The following is a 20,154-nucleotide window of genomic DNA, read 5'->3' on the forward strand; positions in this document are numbered from 1 at the left end:
TGGAGGCAACGCCACACATCTACAACCATCTGATCTTTGACAAACCTTACAAAAACAAGCAATGGGGAAAGGATTCCCTGTTTAATAAATGGTGTCGGGAAAACTGGCTAGCCACGTGCAGAAAGCAGAAACTGTACGCCTTCCTGACATCTTACACTAAAATTAACTCCAGATGGATTAAAGACTTAAACATAAGACCTAACACCATAAAAACCCTAGAAGAAAACCTAGGCAAAACCATTCTGGACATAGGCGTAGGCAAGGACTTCATGTCTAAAACACCAAAAGCATTGGCAACAAAAGTCAAAATAGACAAATGGGATCTAATTAAACTCCAGACCTTCTGCACAGCAAAAGAAACAATTAGAGTGAACCGGCAACCAACAGAATGGGAAAAAAATTTTGCAATCTACCCATCTGACAAAGGGCTAATATCCAGAATCTACAATGAACTAAAACAGATGTACAAGAAAAAAACAAACAAGCCCATTCGAAAGGGGGTAAAGGATATGAACAGACACTTTACAAAAGAAGACATATATGAGGCCAACAAACATATGAAAAAATGCTTATCATCACTGGTCATTAGAGAAATGCAAATCAAAACTACATTGAGATAACATCTCATGCCAGTTAAAATGGCGATCATTAAAAAATCTGGAGACAACAGATGCTGGAGAGGATGTGGGGAAATAGGAACACTTTTACACTGTTGGGAGTATAAATTAGTTCAACCATTGTGGAAGACAGTGTACCGATTCCTCAAGGACCTAGAAATAGAAATTCCATTTGACCCAGCAATCCCATTATTGGGTATATATCCAAAGGATTATAAAGCATTCTATTATAAGGACACATGCACATGAATGTCATTGCCACACTGTTTACAATAGCAAAGACTTGGAACCAACCCAAACACCCATTGATGATAGACTAGACAGGGAAAATGTGGCACATATACACCATAGAATACTATGCAGCCATCAAAAATGATGAGTTCATGTCCTTTGTAGGGACATGGATGAACCTGGAAACCATCATTCTCAGCAAACTGACACAAGAACAGAAAATCAAACACCGCCTGTTCTTTCTCATAGGTGGGTGTTGAACAATGAGAACACATGGACACAGGGAGTGGAGCATCACACACTGGGGTCTGTTGGGGGGAACTAGGGGAGGGACAGCGGGGGGTGGGGAGTTGGGGAGGGAAAACGTGAGGAGAAATATCAGATATAGGTGATGGGGCGGAAGGTAGCAAACCACATTGCCATGTATATACCTATGCCACAATCTTGCATGTTCTTCACATATATCCCAAAACCTAAAATGCAATAAAATATATATTTTTAAAAAAATAAGTATATTGTAAATACACATCACTAGTTGCTAGCAAAAAAAGATGAAAGGAAATTAATATTATAGACTGTATTTACTAACCCAACCCATTCTATCTTAAAATCTGTTCCTAACTTTCCACTAATGGCAATATAATAGCTGAGGGCTTTCCACTCAAAGGCACCAAGTCAGACCCTTTAACTTATCTAATTTTAGTCTGACAACTTTGTAAGGTAGATGGCACACCTAACTGGCATATAGAAAAACTGAGGCTCAAAGAAGTTAGCTAACTTGTCAAAAATTACGTGGCTGCTAAATAAGTGGAGAAGCAAGGAGTCAAACCCAAAGAATGTAATCCCTCATAGACTACATGTGCAAAAGAACAAACTGACTAGCTAGAAGTAGAATAATGCCTCAAAACTGTATTCAAGATTAACAATTTTACATAGTAGAAATATCTAATTTTGAAAATCTGTATTAAAATGGCTCTTAAGTTCTTTCTTAAGTTCTTAAGTTCTTTTTAAAAATAAATACTTATAAAATGACTGGTCTGGATAGCAAAATATCACTACCACAGGGAGAAAGGGAGAAAATTTTCTAGGATAAAAGAAACTAAAGGCATAACAAGTAAATGCAACACACAGCCCTTAATTGAGTCCTGGTAGGAACAAAATGACTAAAAATATTTTGGGCAAAACTGGGAAAATTTGAGTATTAACTCAATTTTAGATTATATGTTTGAATTATTAATATTGTTATAGGTTGATGGTGTTGTGCTACAAAAGAAAGGCTTTTTAGAGATAAATGTGAAATAGAGAGTATCTGTTACAATTTCTGTAGTTTACCTTAAAATACTTCAGCAAAACAATTAAAATATATAGCAAAATGTTAACAATTATGAAAACTAGGGAATGAGTATAGTTGTAGATTGTACTACACTTCTCACTTTTTTACATGTTTGAATATTTTTCAAGACAAAAAATTTTAATTGCTTGTATTAAAAACTTCGGTGTTCATTTTTCAGCTTTAAATACTGTCCTGCACCAGTACTTGGCACCACATTACTTTTTTAAATCCTCTGTCCTTTATTAATTTGTCTTATTGACAAGGAAATATGGTGTTCCATCACATTAACTGTCAGAAGGCAATCACTCTGCTTACTTTGAGAGCCCAACAGGAAAGAGTGGATCATCTGTTCCTGTTGGGAGGACCTGGGCCATGGTTGTTCATTTCTCCATAAGTGCCATCAATCACTGTTGCACACTCATCAAGCACATAAGTTTGTCATTGAGAACCTCTGATCGTCATTGTGTTCGTCAGGAAGAAATTGATGTACAAAGAACTACTGTCATCCTCAGCAAACCACAACTATTCTTTTCTTTTAAAGCAAATTCCTTGACACAAGTGACCTTATCTTAAATCTAATAAATTTCCTATTTCCAAAAAGCTCAACTGGAGAGTTATAAAACTTGAAAATTCTCTTGTGCTTTCTCTTATTTTGCTTCTAGTTGCCATCCTCAAAGGACTGACTAAAAACAAGCAATTGGATTGAACACCCTAAGAGGAAAGATTCACACTGCACCAGGTATGTGAATATTTTTTCTAAATTCCAATTCTAGATTCTAATAAACTAAATAGCTTTCAAGTAATATGCATATAGTAAGTAACAGCAATAGTTGTTCTGACACAGTTATTCTCCTCTTTTCTTTTGAACTGCCAAACTGTGTGATAACATTCAATTCATATGTTATTACAACAAAATGTGATTGGAAGGAATGTTTTTTGGCCTTGAAAATAAAAAAATAATCTGACAATGTATTGGGAAACTGAAGAATAATAAGTAACCATTTCTTTTTTCAATTGGGCCAGATTGTTTTCTTCTTAGTATGCTAGTACTATAATAATACCACTGAGGCTTTATTATGGATAAGGCATTATTCTCAGTATGATTTGTAATACATATTATTCCAGTCAATACTCAGGACATTCTTATAACGTTACAACTCACTCAGAGTCATGCAGTGAGTGGCAGAGTCACGCAATAAGTGGGCAGAGTTTAAATCAAGTCTCTGACTCTAACACCGTTTTATGAACCACAGTATTGTATTGTAAAGTGTGTCTAATCTGACAGCCCACCACCACATTGACATGCACACTAACTTACGTGCTCTAATATGTCATGTCTATATGATTTAACCTTTATTTTTATTTTTTTTCTAAAGCTGATAAGCTGACATGTACATATTACATATATAACCAAAATGAGAAAAATAAAAGACTGCATTCTCTCACTCTTCCTTTCTATGACCTATAGTCAAAATACTAACTCTTTTGCAAGTAGCTATTTTTTAAAAAATATTAAGTCTGCACTATGTACTAGGCATGATGATATAACAATGAATAAAGCGAAATTCCTCTCATTTTGGGATTTAAGAAAAGGATATCAGCCAGACACAGTGGCTCACACCTGTAATCCCATCATTTTGGGATTTAAGAAAAGGATATCAGCCAGACACAGTGGCTCACACCTGTAATCCCAGCATTTTGGGAGGCCGATTTGGGTGGATTGCTTGAACCCAGGAGTTCAAGACCAGCCTGGGCAACACAGTAAACCCTGTGTCTACAAAAAATAAATAATAATAATAATAACAATAAGCAGGAGTCGTGGCATATGACTGTAGTCCCAGCTACTAGGGTGTCCAAGGTGAGAAGATTGCTTGAGCCTGGCTGGTGCAGGCTGCAGTGAGCCATGAGCGTGCCCCTTCACTCCAGCCTGGACAACAGAGTGAGAACCTGTCTTAAAAAAAGGTAAAAGAAAAGGGATCTCAAATAGCAAAATCTTCAGTAGAATTAAATTAGGGGAAGAGTCCATTTGACATGGTTTTTTGTTCCAAGTGACAACCTCATATCACAGAGACAAAGAGCATCTTCCTACAACATCAGTAATCTTTACAAAACTGTGCAGTATTAGGTCATTTATATGATGGTTTCCCAGAGAGAGAGAGAGAGAGAGAGAGAGACGTCTTGAATTAGAATAGAAATAAGAAGAAGATCATTTCCTTCTCTTATTGCTAAACTTCCTAAGATCCTGCCTTTCCTAGCCAATCTTTAATACCAGTTGATGCTTATTTGGCAAACTAGTTAGAAAAATTCTTGACTCTCCTCCATTGTTTCCTCTTTAAAATAATGCATTTTAGGCCTGAAGTAATTTTGCATTACCCCTATGGAATGCAAATGTATACATAATTTTCAGAAACCATTGGCCTCTTTTAGCCTGTACTTTCTAATAACGATAAGTCATTTACCAAAATAAATTCCTCTCCCATAATATCATAACTAATAGTAAGCCAAGTTTCTGCTTTTCCCAGGAGACATCAGAAAGAATGGAAACTCTGCCGCTGTTTGTGTGCATCTGTGCACTGAGTGCTTGCTTCTCGGTAAGAATCTTGAGCAAAAATCAAATATGATTTTTCTTTAAGTATCAATAGTGCCTACCTGGGACTTTTAAAGCGTAATAAGCAATCCCTATTTCTAAGAAGTTTGACATCTTTTATTTCCATGAAACATAAAAATATAGATAATTGGCCAGTGCAGTGGTTCACACCTGTAATCTCAGCACTATGGGAGGCCAAGGAGTGAGGATCACTTGAGCTCAGAAGTTTAAGTAAAATAATGAGTAAAATAATGAGACTGTGTCTCTATAAAAAAACAGAAAAATTTCAATTAGCCAGGTATGATGGTACATGCCTGTAATCCCAGCTACTCGGAGGCTGAGGTGGATCTTGAGCCTGGGAAGTCAAGGCTGTAGTAAGCTGTAATCACACCACTGTGTTCCAGCCTGGGCAACAAAATGAGACTCTGCCTTAAAAATATGGATAAATAGATAGATATAGATAGACAGATAATAGAGCATAAGGAAATAATTTATTCAATATCTATAGAGCACAAACTTTATAATGAGTTTGATGAGATCTGACAGATGAAACTCGGATTTGTAAGGCCTTTAGGTCTTGGTATGGAATACGGATTAAAATCCATCAGGAAGTCTCAGCATGATCAAAGCACCCCCAGGGGAGTAACATGATGGGATTCTCAGGAGAAAACAGGCAGCAGGGAACAAAAGCTGAGATGAGGAGACTTAGTCAGGAAACTATGGCAGTGGTCCAGATAAACGATGATGGTGACTTGCACTAAATGTCAGCAGTTAAAAGATGAGAGTGAGTTTAGGATATATTTTTGTGATTGATTCTACTATATCATTTGCCAGATTGTGTATGTTGTAAAAGAAAGAAATGAACAGGCCAAGTACATTGGCTCAGGCCTATAGTCCTAGCACTTTGGGAGGCTGAGGCGGGCAGATCACCTGAGGTCAGGAGTTCGATACCAGCCTAGCCAACATGGCAAAACCCCATCTCTGCTAAAAATACAAAAATTAGCTAGGTGTGGTGGCTGGCACCTGTAATCCCAGCTCGGAAGGCTGAGGCAGGAGAATTACTTGAACCTGGGAGGTGGAGGTTGCAGTGAGCTGAGATCATGTCACTGTACTCCAGCCTGAGCAACACAGCAAGACTGTCCCCTCCTCAAAAAAAAAATGAACAAAAATGTTCTGGTTTGGGGCATGTTACATTTGAAATGGCTGTTAGATTTCTACATCGAGATATTAAGAAGAAAGGAGATATATATTGTCTGGAGTTCAGAAAGCAATCTAGGGGTAAAGTCATATTTAAAACTATTTGAAGCCATGAGACCTTACAAGATCACCTACAGAGAAAATGTAGGACATTTGGATATGGATTGAGAAAATGGAGGAGTCACAAGAGTGGACAAGAAAGTATGGCTTCCAAAACCAAGAGAAGATTACAAAGTGGACCTTCTATCTTTAAGAAATTTAGGGTGTACTGGCAAAGGAAGGTTAAAATTAATAATGATACAAGGTGATTACAAGGTGATACATGCTGTAATAATAAAAATACTTTTCTCTAACGCCATTTACCTGTAAGTATTTATTCAATTTTATTTTAACAAAATTTCAAATAAGGATCAAGAAGTGGAATGTACTTTTATTGAATGAGGATAGATAGCCTCAGAGTATTATGCCAGCAGAGTAGACAGGACAGAACTGAGGAAGTGGATGGAATTTACTCTTGAATATTCTCTTATTTCCCACTTACCATAAAATAGCCACCAAAAAACAATCTTAGGCTTTTTCCCTGGACCCTAATGCTGACTTTGTGACTGTAGAAGAGCGTTCAAGTTGGGCTCAGAAGATGTGGGCTTAAACTCATCTCTAATGTTTACCATCCAGATGAATCTTGAGCAATTTAGAACCTATTTACAGGGCCCCAATTTCCTTATGTGTAAAATAATAATAACACTATATGCTTCACAAGGCTACTGAAGGGTAAATGGGAATTTATAAATTATAAAGTATAGTGTAAATGTAAAAATTATGGCTTAGGACTATTATAATCTTAACTAACATACTAGTTGATAAAGCTTTAAGTTCTGAATACACACAGTGATAAGGGAGCATCACCTTTACACCCTGGTGCCTGTATTTAGCGGCTTGTACCCACTGAGGGTCAGCAACTGAGCATTTGTTTTTTTAATTACCATGGCTTCAATGAAGCACCGAAATATGTTAATTAGGCAAGGGCCAAAGGCAAGGGCCAAGAAGATTATTAATAGCAAAACAGAAAGTGACATTTTACACCAGACATGGACAAGGAATGTCCCTCAAGGGATGACAATGATGACAGCACAACAGTAGAACAACAAATGCTGTCGGAATAGTTTTAAGACTCCACTTCAGTCCACATTTGCTGATTCAGTGGAGGCTCCTCAAGCTCTGGCTGTGCGTTGACTAGTCAGCTTCAGGTTGTGTGACTAGAGCAGGGCTTGACGAGTTCTCAGGATTCAGCTCGCCCGAGCATGATTTTTGTGGGGTGCCGAGGGTCTGATGTGCAGTCCACCGGTCTAGCAATGTGTTTGGGTGAGCCCTCTTGGCTCTGGAATAGTGTACCCACAAAACGACTCCTGCAACCTTGAGAGCAGTTGGGGTGACAAGGATTACAGTATGGGGCCCTGTCCAGACAGGCTGGAAGGGTTCCTTCTTCCAATCTTTCACCCAGACATGGTTCCCAGGTTGGAAGGGATATACTGGATTGGCTAGGGAGATAGGTGCTTTATTACAAACTGACTGACCTGGGACAGCACCTTTTCTAATGCCTGCAGCTGGGATGTTATGCTTGTTTCCCCCAGCTGTCTGAGGTCTCCCCTCACCTTGTTAACCAGAAGGGGAAGCTTCCGGAATAGGATTTCAAAGGGTGAGTAACTCGCGGGTCCCGACATACACCATGACCGCAACAGGGCTAGGGGAAGCATATCTACCCAGGAAGCCTGGGTTTCCTGACAGAGCTTTGCTAGTGTAACCTTCAGTGTTTGATTTATGCGCTCCACTTTCCCTGACCTCTGTGTCCTGTAGGCTGTGTGAAGTTTCCACTTAATCTTGAGCACGCTGGTGAGGGCTTGATCTTTGCCACAAATGCTGGCCCACTGTCACTGTGTATGGTGAGTGGTATCCCATATCAGGGAACAATTTCACGAAGTAGGACTTTTGCTGCTTTTCAAGCCCTTTCCATCTTGGTTGGGAGTGCCTCAGCCCAGCCCGAGTATGTACATACAAGGACCAGTAAGTATTTGTACCCTTTACTGGGCTTGACTTCAGTGAAGTCCACCTCTATGTCCTCAAAGGGGTAGCTGCTCACCCATTGCACCCCTGGGCAGGCTTCAGCCACTGTCGGGGTTTGTTTTAGCATAGGTAAGGCATTAATTGCTTACTGCAGCACATAGTGTGAGGAGAGTTGCAATATAGTAATGCCTGTTGAGTAAGGTCTCCAGAGCAGTTTTACCTAGGTAGGTGAGATCATGGCACTGAGTAATGACAGTATGAGCCAAGTTCCTAGGCACCACTGATCTGTCGTCAGGGAGTAGCCACCATTCTCCAGAACTCTACTTTGCCCCCTCCTGCTGTGCCTACAGGTTGGTTGGTTTGTTTGTTTGCTTGTTTGTTTGTTTTTAGAGTGCTCTGGCTTTCCCACAACCTCTCAGAGCCAAGGGATGACTGTGAACAAGTGGGTGGAGGCCTGCACAGACCCTTTCTTTGGTGCTGCTGCCTTAGCTTCTCGGTCAGCCAGCCAGTTTCCTGTAGAGAAAAGATCAGTTCTTCTTTGGTGGCCCTTGTAATGTATGACAGCCACCTCTTTGGGCTTCCAAACTGCTTCTAGTAGTTTGAGAATTTCTTCCTTATTTTTGACTTTTTTTCCTCCTACTGTTAGCAGCCCTCTTTCTTTGTATATCGCCCCATGAATGTGGACAGTTGCAAAGGCGTACTTGGAGTCAGTGTAAATTTGACCGCTTTGCCTTCCACGCAGCACAGGGCCTGAATGAGGGCGTGTAATTCCGCCTGTTGTGCTGACCAGCCTCTGGGCAAGGGGGCTGCCTCGACCACTTCAGTGGTGGTGGTGACTGCATGCCCTGCATACCTCTCCCCATTATGGACATAGCTGCTTCCATCGGTGAACAGGTTTAAGTTTGCCTTTGCGAGGGGACAGTCCTTGAAAATCTAGGACTGTGGGCTTAGACTGACTTTTCCCCATGATGTGTGTCCCCTTTTGAATGGTGACGCAAGACAGACAAAGGAGGGGTGTCCCGTGAAGGACCACTCAGATGCCCACCTGGCTGCACCCCTTGTGGGAACTTAAGCGCCTCTTAGCAGTCAGCGGGTTGGTATAATCCCCCGACTCAGATCGAGCTAAGCTTGCGCTCAGCTCGATGCCGCCATAAGCCATATGAGGTTCACCACAGAAACGCAGGCTGGGGCCCAGCCGAGCTCCATAGTTTGCACTGTGGAGCTACAGATTGGAGGTGCAAGAGCAGGCTGTTGAGCTCCCCACACACTCACACACTCACTCAGAGGTTATCACATTCCCACCCTAACCCGACAAACCGACCTGCTGTCTCCAAATGGAGACCCCCCTGGAAGGTGATCAGGCTCCCCTTCTGTCCGTAGATGGGCCTGGCCAGAGTCGGTCCCAGGACCTTGCCTTATCTGGAGTCCCCTTCAGTTCAGTCCGTCTCCCCAACGAGTCCGGCGAGCAGCAACACCGGAGCAGCGGCAGTTCCCCTTCCAGGGAAGGAGGCCCTGTCGAAGCTTACAGGTGGGCCCTGCCGCATTCCCCGGCGGGGAACCGGCGAGCTGTCCGTCCTTTCCAACCCCAAACCGGCGGCTCCAAGGGGCCAGCGCGGTTGAGTTTCCCGGTCAGGGAACCGAATGTTGCGGAAAGTTTTACCTGACAAGAAACCCAAGCGGCACTCAGGGAAACGGAGGAACACACTTTATACGCCGGCGGGCCCAGAAGGGCTCACACCCAAAAGTCTGGACCCCATCTAAGAAAAGTACACAGTTTATAGGTGAAGGGGCAGGGGAGGTAACTCAGAACTTTAGACAACGCAGCAGGCTTTAGACGACGCGGCAGTTTTCCTTAAGGTTTTTAGCTAGTAAGCAATAAGCTGAGGTACAGAAGCAGAAAGAGGCAGTTATTAGCAGAAAAACAGGGGCAGTTTTAAAATAGGCAAGTTGCTGACTATGTGCTAACAAAATCCTGGGCAAAATTTCCACTTCAAGCCTACTGTTTCCACGTTCCTCACGACTTCTCCCTCTTCTCTCAAAACTACGGTTTGCAAATGGAGAATTATTCTCCAAAAAGTTACTTAGTCTGAAACTCAGCTTTCCCATCCGTATAATGAAGATAATAGCAGTACACACCTTATGATATTGCTAAGAAATTAAATAAATTTGCATTTGTAAACCACATAGAATAAGGCCTAACATAAAGTAGGTGTTACATAAAGACTTTTTTAATAAAAATAAATAACAGATGTGAACAGGCAGGCAGGGTTGTTATCTTTCATACACTCTGCCTGGCATATCTCTATTTATTATAAGCACCTCCATACTTCAATCATCTAAACTCAAAACTTTAGAGACATGCATTTTCAACTCCTTCCTCTCTCAGACTTCTCTAAATCCAATTCTAATACACAAGTTCTGTTGTAGCCACCTGTAAATGCCAATCATAATGACTAATCAATATATTAAGTAAATCAAACAAACTGGTCATTTGATACATGTTCCTGGCCAACCTAACATTAAAATTAATGGGATTTTAATTAATTTGCCTTCATATAAAAATGTGATATGTATTATTTTGGTCACCTAAACTAAAATTGTTGAAACTATTTTACATATGAATAAACATTTTTAAATGTTAACATTTTATTCAATAAGAAATTAGTTATTGTTATCATTTGATGCATTTACTCATTCAATTAATAGCTAATGAGTATCTGCCATATGCGAGACATAGCTTTAGATATTGGGCTTACAGATGTGAATGAAACAGGGACCTTCGTTAGGCCCATGTGATTAAGGGAATGAACCACATAACTATTTTAAAGCAAAGAGGTCGTAGAATTAGACTTTAGATCTGGAATTTAATTTAATCCAAATCATTTCATGAATAAGCTGACATCCAGGCACATTAAGTGACTTGCCCAAAGTCACTCAGCTGTTCTGTGGCAGACACAGGACAGAACCAAACCTCCGCTGATAGTCTGTTGTGGCATGTTTCAGACATGTTCCTCTGAGATCTGGACATTCTTCACAACATCCTCAGAGACCATCTGGAAAGGGAGAGACTGAGATCGTGGAATGTGAGGCCTCAATCCTGCTTCAATCAGAGCAGGTCTCTAATTATCTGGATTGCATATTGAATCTCCAGGGAAAGATCCGTTTGAACAATATGACCTGTTTATTTTATACGAGAAAACAACTACCCCTGTAATGGAAAGGATCTCCTCAGAGATTCCTGGAGTCAGTGTTACCGAGTCTGAAAATCTATGCCCTTTTAAGAGATCTATGGAAAAATACCTCATGAGTATCAGAAGCCATTGTGTTATCTAATGGCTGTTCCCAGTTATTAATTAAAATTTTCTGGATAATTTAATTTTCTAAACAAACAATACTTTCTTGTATTGATGGATGTTGTAAAGAACATCTAGATCTTAGAGGAACATGTTTGAAACACACTGCAACAGACCAGCAGTGGAGGTTTGAGTCTGTCCTACGTCTGCCAATGAAGAACTGAATGACTTTGGGCAAGTCACTTAATATGTCTGCATTTCAGCTTATTCATTTATGAAATGATTTGGATTAAATTCCAGATCCAAAGTCTAATTCTACCACCTCTTTGCTTTAAAATAGTTATGTGGTTCATTCCATTAATCACATGAGTCTCACGAGAGTCCCTGTTTCATTCACCTCTGTAAGCCCAATACCTAGAAGCTATTTTTGAGGCTGGATATATTAGTAGCTGAGGAAGTTATCTTAGTTATACAATTCTGCCAGTCTCTCAGAAGTTGTCATTTCATCGCGCTAAAGTTTGTATACAAAGGGAGCTTATAACTTGGGACTGGAATAATTTACCCATTTGGTGATCTAAAAAGGGTTTTGTGGAAATCATTAGGAAGAAAACCTATCCTTGTTTGGGACTTTGGTATTTTCTCATTTATCTTGTTAATATTTATTTTTTCCAATTTAATATAACTGATCACTAAAAAATGTAGTATGAGATTGAATACAGGGAAGAGGGATGTAAAAGGCATGCAGTATGTTTACAGATAAGAAACTGAAACAGTGATGGTACTCTAACTCAAATAATATCATCAGTGGCTAAAGGAAATAAAAATATTCATCTTGTAAAATATAAGACCCACATGGCATAGAAGTTATTTTCAAATTTTGAAGGACTCCTGGATCTTCTGTAAATCTACCAAAACATAAAATTAGGACCAAAGAATGGAAATCTTCATGAAGAAATTTCTATTCAGTTAAGAATGGAAATCCCCAAAAATAAACCTACATTCGGTATCAAGAAGAAGTCTCTACCAGGCTGCTTTAGGAATTACAGTAGTCAGTTCCTTATCAGAAGAGGATAGATGCATAGACTAGAAAGCCTTTTTCCAGTGTATTGAAAAAAGATCAAGTATCAGATGAACAGTAGACTAGATCAGTGTTCTTTTCATATGTAAACACCTTTGAGAAATCATGAAAACCACTGGTGCTCTATTCAGACAAAAATGCACAAACATGCAAATTTTCTCTAAAAATCAGATGATTCATAAACCCCCTGAATCATGAATTCTGTAATTCTAATTTTTTAAATAATAAAATTAAAAGGTAATGACCAAAGTTGTTTCTCTGATTTATAAAGGCTAAAAACTGTTTCCTGAAATATGGAGAACACAAAGCTGGGGTGGGATATTTCGTTTGTTGGGGATTTTGTTGTTGTTTCACAGTTTCATGTTTTGATGATAGTAGATATGAGGGGTGTAATTCAGAAAGGGCTCCCGGATCTCAGTGGAATGTCTTTAACTAAAGTTTTGTGAACAGGCTGAGCAAGCAGGGAGCCTTTTTGCTGGGACCTCAGGCAGTAAATTGACCATTTTCTACCAGAGAAAGAAGAGAGGAACTGTAACCATAAAAGTTCATGTCCAGCTAAGCATTCAAGCTGAAGTCCACAAGAATATATTCATCCCAATTATCTAGAAAGTAGACATTTGACAAAAGAAAATTCTCTAGTAGCAATTCTTTCTTGAAACTTGGTGAAATTAGGAAGCTAATCACTTGACTTAATAATGTATTCTGGTTTCTAATCCCAAAACTCCACAAATACTGTTCATCTCATGGTCAGCAGTGATCACCTAACTGATAAATAAATAGACACTTTTTTTCATTTCTTATATTTTCTTTCTTTTCTGCAGTTCAGTGAAGGTCATAAAAGGGATCACGAACTACGTCACAGAAGGCATTATCACCATTATCCCGAAAATCACTCTAAATTACCACACCATCCTGGACCGCTAGCTCACCACAAGCCAGTCAACCAAAACCCCCATAAGTGTCTACACAAACGCTGTAGGCCTAAGCCTCCGCCTTCACCTATTAAACCCCCACACATATTCCCAAATCCTCACCATCCACCTCATTGTCCAGATAAAAATAACGGTGTGGCCAACCATACCATATTGGCTACAACGCAAATTCCACCTACGAGTTCCCCATCTGCTTCCACCAAAATTACTACCCTTCCAAATGTGACTCCTCCTCCTCAAAATGCTACCACCACATCTTCAGGAGAAAATGTTAACCCAAGCTCTTCTGTAACTACATTAACACCAGAGAATTCCTCAGCTCCAACAGAGGCCACAACTGCTCCATCCATACCTTCTGCAACTACACCAGCTCCACCACCTTCCTCAACTCCACCGGAGACTGCAACTGCCCCACCCACACCTTCTGGAACTACACCAGCTCCACCACCTTCCTCAACTCCACCGGAGACCCCAACTGCCCCAGTTACCACACCTAATTCTTCCCCAACTACTGTTACACCTGACACAACTACACCCACACACCAAACTACTACTTCAGTCACTGCTCAAACTACTACTTCTAACCAGCCAACTTCAGCTGTCACCCAAAATAAAATTTCTCGATTTCTTTTATATCTAAAGAGTCTACTAAACCAAATGATTGATGATGCAGTGAAGAAATAGTATATTATATGTTGTAAAGTGTTCTGTCATTTTCAAGATGTGATTTATGAGTACAGAACTACCATCTTTACTTTTAGCACCAATCCCAAGATGAAATTTTATTACTCTAATTTAAAGCACTACCACTAACCTTTCAATCTAATTATTCACCACCACAAGACCTATTAACAAGACAAACTGCCTCTATCCTACAAGCCAGGTGCAGGTTTGAGATTCAAAATCACTCTTTGGGGCCTGCAGAGATAGCCTACTGAGGGCAGAGAAATTCCTTAGGTAAAGAGAGAGTATTGTATGGATCATCAAACATTTGCTTCTCCCTAAATGTTGGAAACTACAAGATCACTACCTTGTACCCCCATCAAAATCCCACCTGGACCATCTAATCCTATAAACATAAAGGGATAAAGTTGGATCTCTCCAGATGAACAAAGACATCTAAATATGTAGATAGAAACATTTATCTATCTAAATCTATTGGTAGACCTGTCATTGTATTGTTGATTAATAACAAACCCTTTAGATAATTATATTTAGTTTTAAATAAAATTTTATTTCACAAAGTGTGAGCCAAGAAAGGGGAAAGTTGATCTGAAGTGAAGATTAGAAATGAATAACAAAAGCCTGGCAGCCAAGTATGAACCAAGACTGGCACCATTTTTCTGAGTGTATATAATTGTTTAAACTGCAAGGTTGACATTTATTACATTGTATCTAAGTTAACTTAGATCTGATGTACTTGATTCTAGCCTCTGTGAACCATAAGAATACAACTTTGTATGTTCACACGGTGCTCATAATATTTCACTCTCAATTCAGTTAATTCACATAAATTCCATGTGAAATGTATTCAACAATGGAATATTTTCTAAAACATTTAATATATATTTGGATGTATTTTAAAACATACCAAACTACTGCTTTAATGCCAAGTTTGCAGAATTGTCTCTGAATATAAAAAGCCCTGACTTTAGTTGTAAAAGAATAAAAGTTAGCTACTTGGTATATGGAGATGTTCATTTGGGATGTGGAGGCAATTTTATCTTCTGTCACTACTACTTAAAACTCTGATGATTATGTTTAATTTTTTGCTAACTAATAAAGATTTCAAATGGCAATTTATATTCATCTTGTGTATCTGGAAGTTTCTTGCCTTTCTTAGTCTCTGAGACTAGCGAAAAGAGACCTAAATGAAGATTTACATTTTTGTCAACTCTGCCACTAATCAGCCAAGTGACTCGGATAGGACACTCTATCTCTAAACATTAATTTTCTTTATTCTACAAACAAAGTGATTAATTTACTTAAATTAACTTAATCTTATTAACATATATTTCCAATCCAAATTATGTGTGTGCCCTATGCTTCTCAAGCTGACAATTAAAGATCCCATCTCCTTCACTTTACTGTGTCCACCTAGGCTCATCTTGGTAGCTCCGTATAGATCAGCCCATGACTGATCACTGCAGGAATACTGAAACCTGACCATTTCTGCCCAAAATAGAACTCCTGCAACAGGCAGTCTTTGCTTCAGATTCAACTCTCCTATTTGGCCTGTGCAGAAGACAAATGGATCTTGGAGACTTTACAGTAGATTGTCAAGAACTTAACTGAGTGGTGACTCCAACTGCAGCTGCTGAACCAGATATGGTTTCATGGCATTAAAAAATTAACATATCTCCTGGTACCTGGTATGCAGCTATTGATTTGCCCATGCTTTATTTCTTGATACCTGTTACTAAAGACCACCAGAAGCCATTTTCTTTTGGTTGGCAAGGCTGGCAATATACGTTCCCTGTCCTACCCCAGGAGTATATCAGCTCTCCAGCCTTAAGTCATAATCTAGTTCACAGATCTTGATCACCTTTCCTTCCACAAAATATAACACTGTCATCACACTGATGACATTATGCTGGTTGGACACAGTAAGTGAGAAATAGCAGACACTCTAGATTTATGAATAACACATTTGTGTGTAAGGTGGGAAATAAGTGTGATGAAGAATCCGGGGCCTTTTATTGTAGTGAAATTTCTAGGGGTCCGGTGGTGTGGAGCCTACTGAGTTATCCCTTCCACGGTGAAGGATAAGTTGTTGCATCCGTCCCCTTCAACAATTAAGAAAGAAGCCTATTTGGATTTTGGAGGCAACACTGTCCTCATTTGGCTGTGTTACTCTGGCCCATTTACTGAGTGACCTGAAAAGCTGCTAGTTTTGAGTGGGGTCTAGAACAGAGACGGCTCTGCAACAGGTCCGGGCTGCTGTGCAAGCTGCTTTGTTACTTGGGCCACATCATTCAGCAGATTCAGTGGTATTTGAGGTGTCAGTGGCACAGGGGGATGCTGTTTGGAGCCTTTGGCAGGCTCCTACAGGTGAATTATAGCAGAGGCTTTTAGGATTTGAGGGCAAGGCCTTGCCATCCTCCACTGGTTTTTTGAGAGACAGGCTCTGACTTGCTACTGGGCTTTAGAAGAAACTGAATATATAACCATGGGCCACCAACTACCATGTGACATAAACTGCCTATTATGAACTTGGTGTTATCCAACCTACCAAGCCATAAAGTTGGGTGTACACAGCAGCACTCCTTCATCAAATGGAAATGATGAGCCCCAGCAGGTCCTGAAGGCAAAAGTAAGTTGCCTTATGAAGTGGCCTAAGTGTCCATGGCTCCTCCTGCTACACTGCTTTCTCTCTCCCAGCCTGCACCTGTGGCCTCATGAGGAATAACCTATACTCAATTGACAGAGGACGAGAAGACTAGGGCCTTAATGAAAGATGGTTCTGTATGATATGCAGGCACCACTCAAAAGTGGATGGAAAATCAGTGACAAAGAACTTTGAGAAAGAGGTATGTGGATAGATCTCAGTGGGCAAAGGATATGAAGATATTTTTCAGCCATGTGAATGCTCAGCACAGGAGGACTTTAATAATCAAGAGGATAGAATCACCTGTTCTGTGGCTACCAGTCAGCCTCTCCTTCCCAGGCACCCTGTAATCATCTAACGGGTTTATGGCAATGGTGGAGGGGATAGATGTTATGCATGGGCTCAGCAACATGGACTTCCACTCACCAAGGATGACCTGGGTATGGCCACCACTGAATGCCCAGTCTGCCAGCCTAAGCCAACACTGAGACCCTGATTTTGCACCATTCCCTGGGGTGATCAACTGGCTGCCTTGTGGCAGGTTTGCACTGGATGGCTGCCATCATGGAAGGGGCAGCATTTTGTCCTTTCTGGAATAGAAAATCTGGATGCAAATTTGCCTTCTCTGTATGCAATGCTTCTGCCAAAACCACCATTTGCGGACTTAATGAATACCTTAGCCTCAGTCATGGTATTCCACACAGTATTGCTTCTGACCAAGGAACTTGCTTTACAGCCAAAGAAGTGTAATAGGTTCATACTCACGCTAATGCTCATAGTCTTAACAATATTCCACATCATCCTGAAGCAGCTGACTTGATAGCTCAGTGAAATAGTTTTTTGAAGTTGCAGCTACAGTGCCAGGTAGGTGTGAGTACTTTGCATGGTTGGACCAGTTCTCCAGAAGGCTTCAATGCTCTGAATCAGCATCCAATGTATGACACTATTTCTCCCATAGTTAGGATTCACATGTTCAGGAATCAAGAGGTGGAAATGAGAGTGGCATCACTCACCATCACCCGTAGCAAAATTTTTGCTTCCTGTTCGCATGACATTATATTCTGCTGACCTAGAGGTCTTAGTTTAAGAGGAAGGAATTCTTTACTAGGAGACACACAATAATTCCAAAGAACTGGAAATTAAGACTGCCACCAGCCAGTTTAAGCACCTCATGCCTCCAAGTCAATAGGTTAAAAAGAGAGTTAAAATGTTGATCAAGGTGACTGATCTGCGCTACCAAGGAGAAATTGGACTTGTACTCCACAATGGAGGTAAAAAAGTGTATGTTTGAAATACAAGAAATCCTTAGGATAGTCTCTTAGTATTATCATGTCCTGTAATTAAGGTCAATGAGAAATAACAACAACCCAATCCAACAACAGCCCAATCCACGCAGGGCTATGAATGGTCTAGACCCTTCAGGAAGGAAAGTTGGGTCACCCCACAAGGAAATATATCAACCACAGGAAGGCAAGGCAAAGAGAATAAAGAATGGGTAGTAGAAGAAGCTAGCAATAAATACCAGCTATGGTACTTACCACTTCCTGGTAAGGCAAAGAGAATAAAGAATGGGTAGTAATAAATATCAGCTATGAGCACATGACCAGTTACAGAGACAAGAACTGTAATTGTCATAAGCATTTCCTCCCTATTTCATTAAGAACATGTTTGTGCATACACACATACACACACATATGTATATATATACGCATATATTAAACAAATATTTTTATTTTCTTTTGTCTGTTATTCTTTTATCATGTAACCTAAGATTGATTGAACTTTGGATCAGCACTTAAGTATTATATATATATATATGTATATATATATATATATATATATGTAAAACATCATAGTAGTTTTCCCATCTATTTCATTTCTAGGAACACCATGATTAATTAGCAAACACCATAGGTCTACAGGAGTCAGACTATTCTGACTGTTGCTTTGCCTCTGCTGTCCATTTTGGTAACTATACCCCCATTTTCCTAGGCAGCTGATTGCCACCACTTGGCTCCTGCCACCTCAGAATCCAATTATTCCCATTGCATTTCAGTTTTCCAGTTGAGTGGCTACAGTCCTTACTGTAATGTCTAAAATAATAGAGAATGGCTATCACAGAGCTTTTCAAGGATTCTGATGCTCCCCTCACAAATCTATTTCTCAAAGCATTCATGAAAAGTGTATCTTATGAACGCTCCCAGTGTGAGTGAGCAGATTTTATATGACAAATCAACTTTAGCATTTTAATCTCCCTAAGCCTTTGAATCCCTTCCTGTACATTAAACAGTGGGAGATCAGGCTTCTTCATCTTGTTCACAGTGGGTTATGTTTTGACTCATGTTTCAGCCAACCAACAAACCAGTTAGTGCCTTAACTCCCAGAGCTGCAACATTAAATGCAGAATCTCTGCCTAGTGGGCCCATGTCAATAAATTCAGCCTCAACCAACTTTATATCCCTTCCACCCTTATCCCACACCCTTAATCGCCATTACCACATATCTTCCCCAGATTTCTGCTTGTATAAATTATAAAACTCAGGTGGTTCTCTTGGAATGCAATGCATCTCCTCACGGGCCATACCTTGTACGTACATACCTTGTACGTCCCCTGCTGGGACCAGAGTCTTGTTATAGGTATAGAAACAAAAAGGGGTGCTGGTGGTGGGTTCCTAGGAGAATCAGCATTGTCTTGTCTGGTAACTGCCTCAGAGGGCGTCATTGCTGTTTCTCAGGCAATGCAGTTAATCCCCTCAGACAGAGGTGTAACGGCCACTGTGGGAGGGGATGGAGATGTGACTACCACTGGGGATGGGAGTCCACTTCCCCTGGCAAAAAAAAAAATACTCATCAGAATACCTCTATGTCCCCAGAGGTATCAGGGTCTTCCCACACATTCCCATCCCAACTTACAGGATCTCATTCTTTCCCAGTCAATGCCCTCACTTTAATAGTATATACCTTAGCCAGGCGCAGTAGCTCTCACCTGTAATCCCAGCACTTTGGGAGGTCGAGGCAGGAGGATCACCTGAGGTCAGGAGTTCAAGACCAGCCCGGCCAAAATGGTGAAATCCTGTCTATACTAAAAATACAAAAATTAGCTGAGCATGGTGGTGGGCACCAGTAATCCCAGCTACTCAGGAGGCTGAAACAGGAGAATCCCTTGAACCTAGGAGGCTGAGGTTGCAGTGAGCCAAGGTCATGCCACTACACTCCAACTTGGGTGACAACTCCAGCTCAAAAAAAAAAAAAAAGTAGATACCTTGTAAGGCTGAAAGTTCACCTTTCATTGTAAGACATCCAATAGCATGATAAAGGCTTGTGTTTTATGGCCCAGACTCTTGAGTCCATAAAAGGCCCCAGACAATTGTATGGTGTCTGCCCACATTGAAGGTGGATCTTCCTTCTATTCTGAGTCCATAAGAGGCTTCAGACTCAATTTCAACCCTATGGCTACATGAGAGAACATTCTCCTTCAGGCCACACTTAGAAACTTT

General features: G+C 40.3%; 1 protein-coding gene across 1 annotated transcript; it reads left to right on the forward strand.

Annotated features, from left to right (window-relative positions):
- Nucleotides 1–4,655: 4,655 nt before the first annotated feature.
- MUC7 (mucin 7, secreted) lies at nt 4,656–15,132 on the forward strand. Its single transcript, XM_032259333.1, has 2 exons — nt 4,656–4,772; nt 13,219–15,132. Exons 1-2 carry the CDS (start codon nt 4,719–4,721, stop codon nt 14,011–14,013), a joined length of 849 nt encoding a protein of 282 aa, XP_032115224.1. The 5' UTR covers nt 4,656–4,718; the 3' UTR covers nt 14,014–15,132.
- Nucleotides 15,133–20,154: the final 5,022 nt, after the last annotated feature.

This window comes from Sapajus apella, unplaced genomic scaffold (assembly GCF_009761245.1).
Source record: "Sapajus apella isolate SASKATOON/1434 unplaced genomic scaffold, GSC_monkey_1.0 scaffold108, whole genome shotgun sequence".
Lineage (NCBI taxonomy): Eukaryota > Metazoa > Chordata > Mammalia > Primates > Cebidae > Sapajus > Sapajus apella.

Excerpts from the sequence above, each read along its gene's own strand:
- MUC7 (XM_032259333.1), top strand. The coding sequence starts at position 4,719 with ATGGAAACTCTGCCGCTGTTTGTGTGCATCTGTGCACTGAGTGCTTGC. Across the intron at positions 4,773-13,218 it reads CACTGAGTGCTTGCTTCTCG|TTCAGTGAAGGTCATAAAAG; the intron begins GTAAGAATCTTG and ends TCTTTTCTGCAG.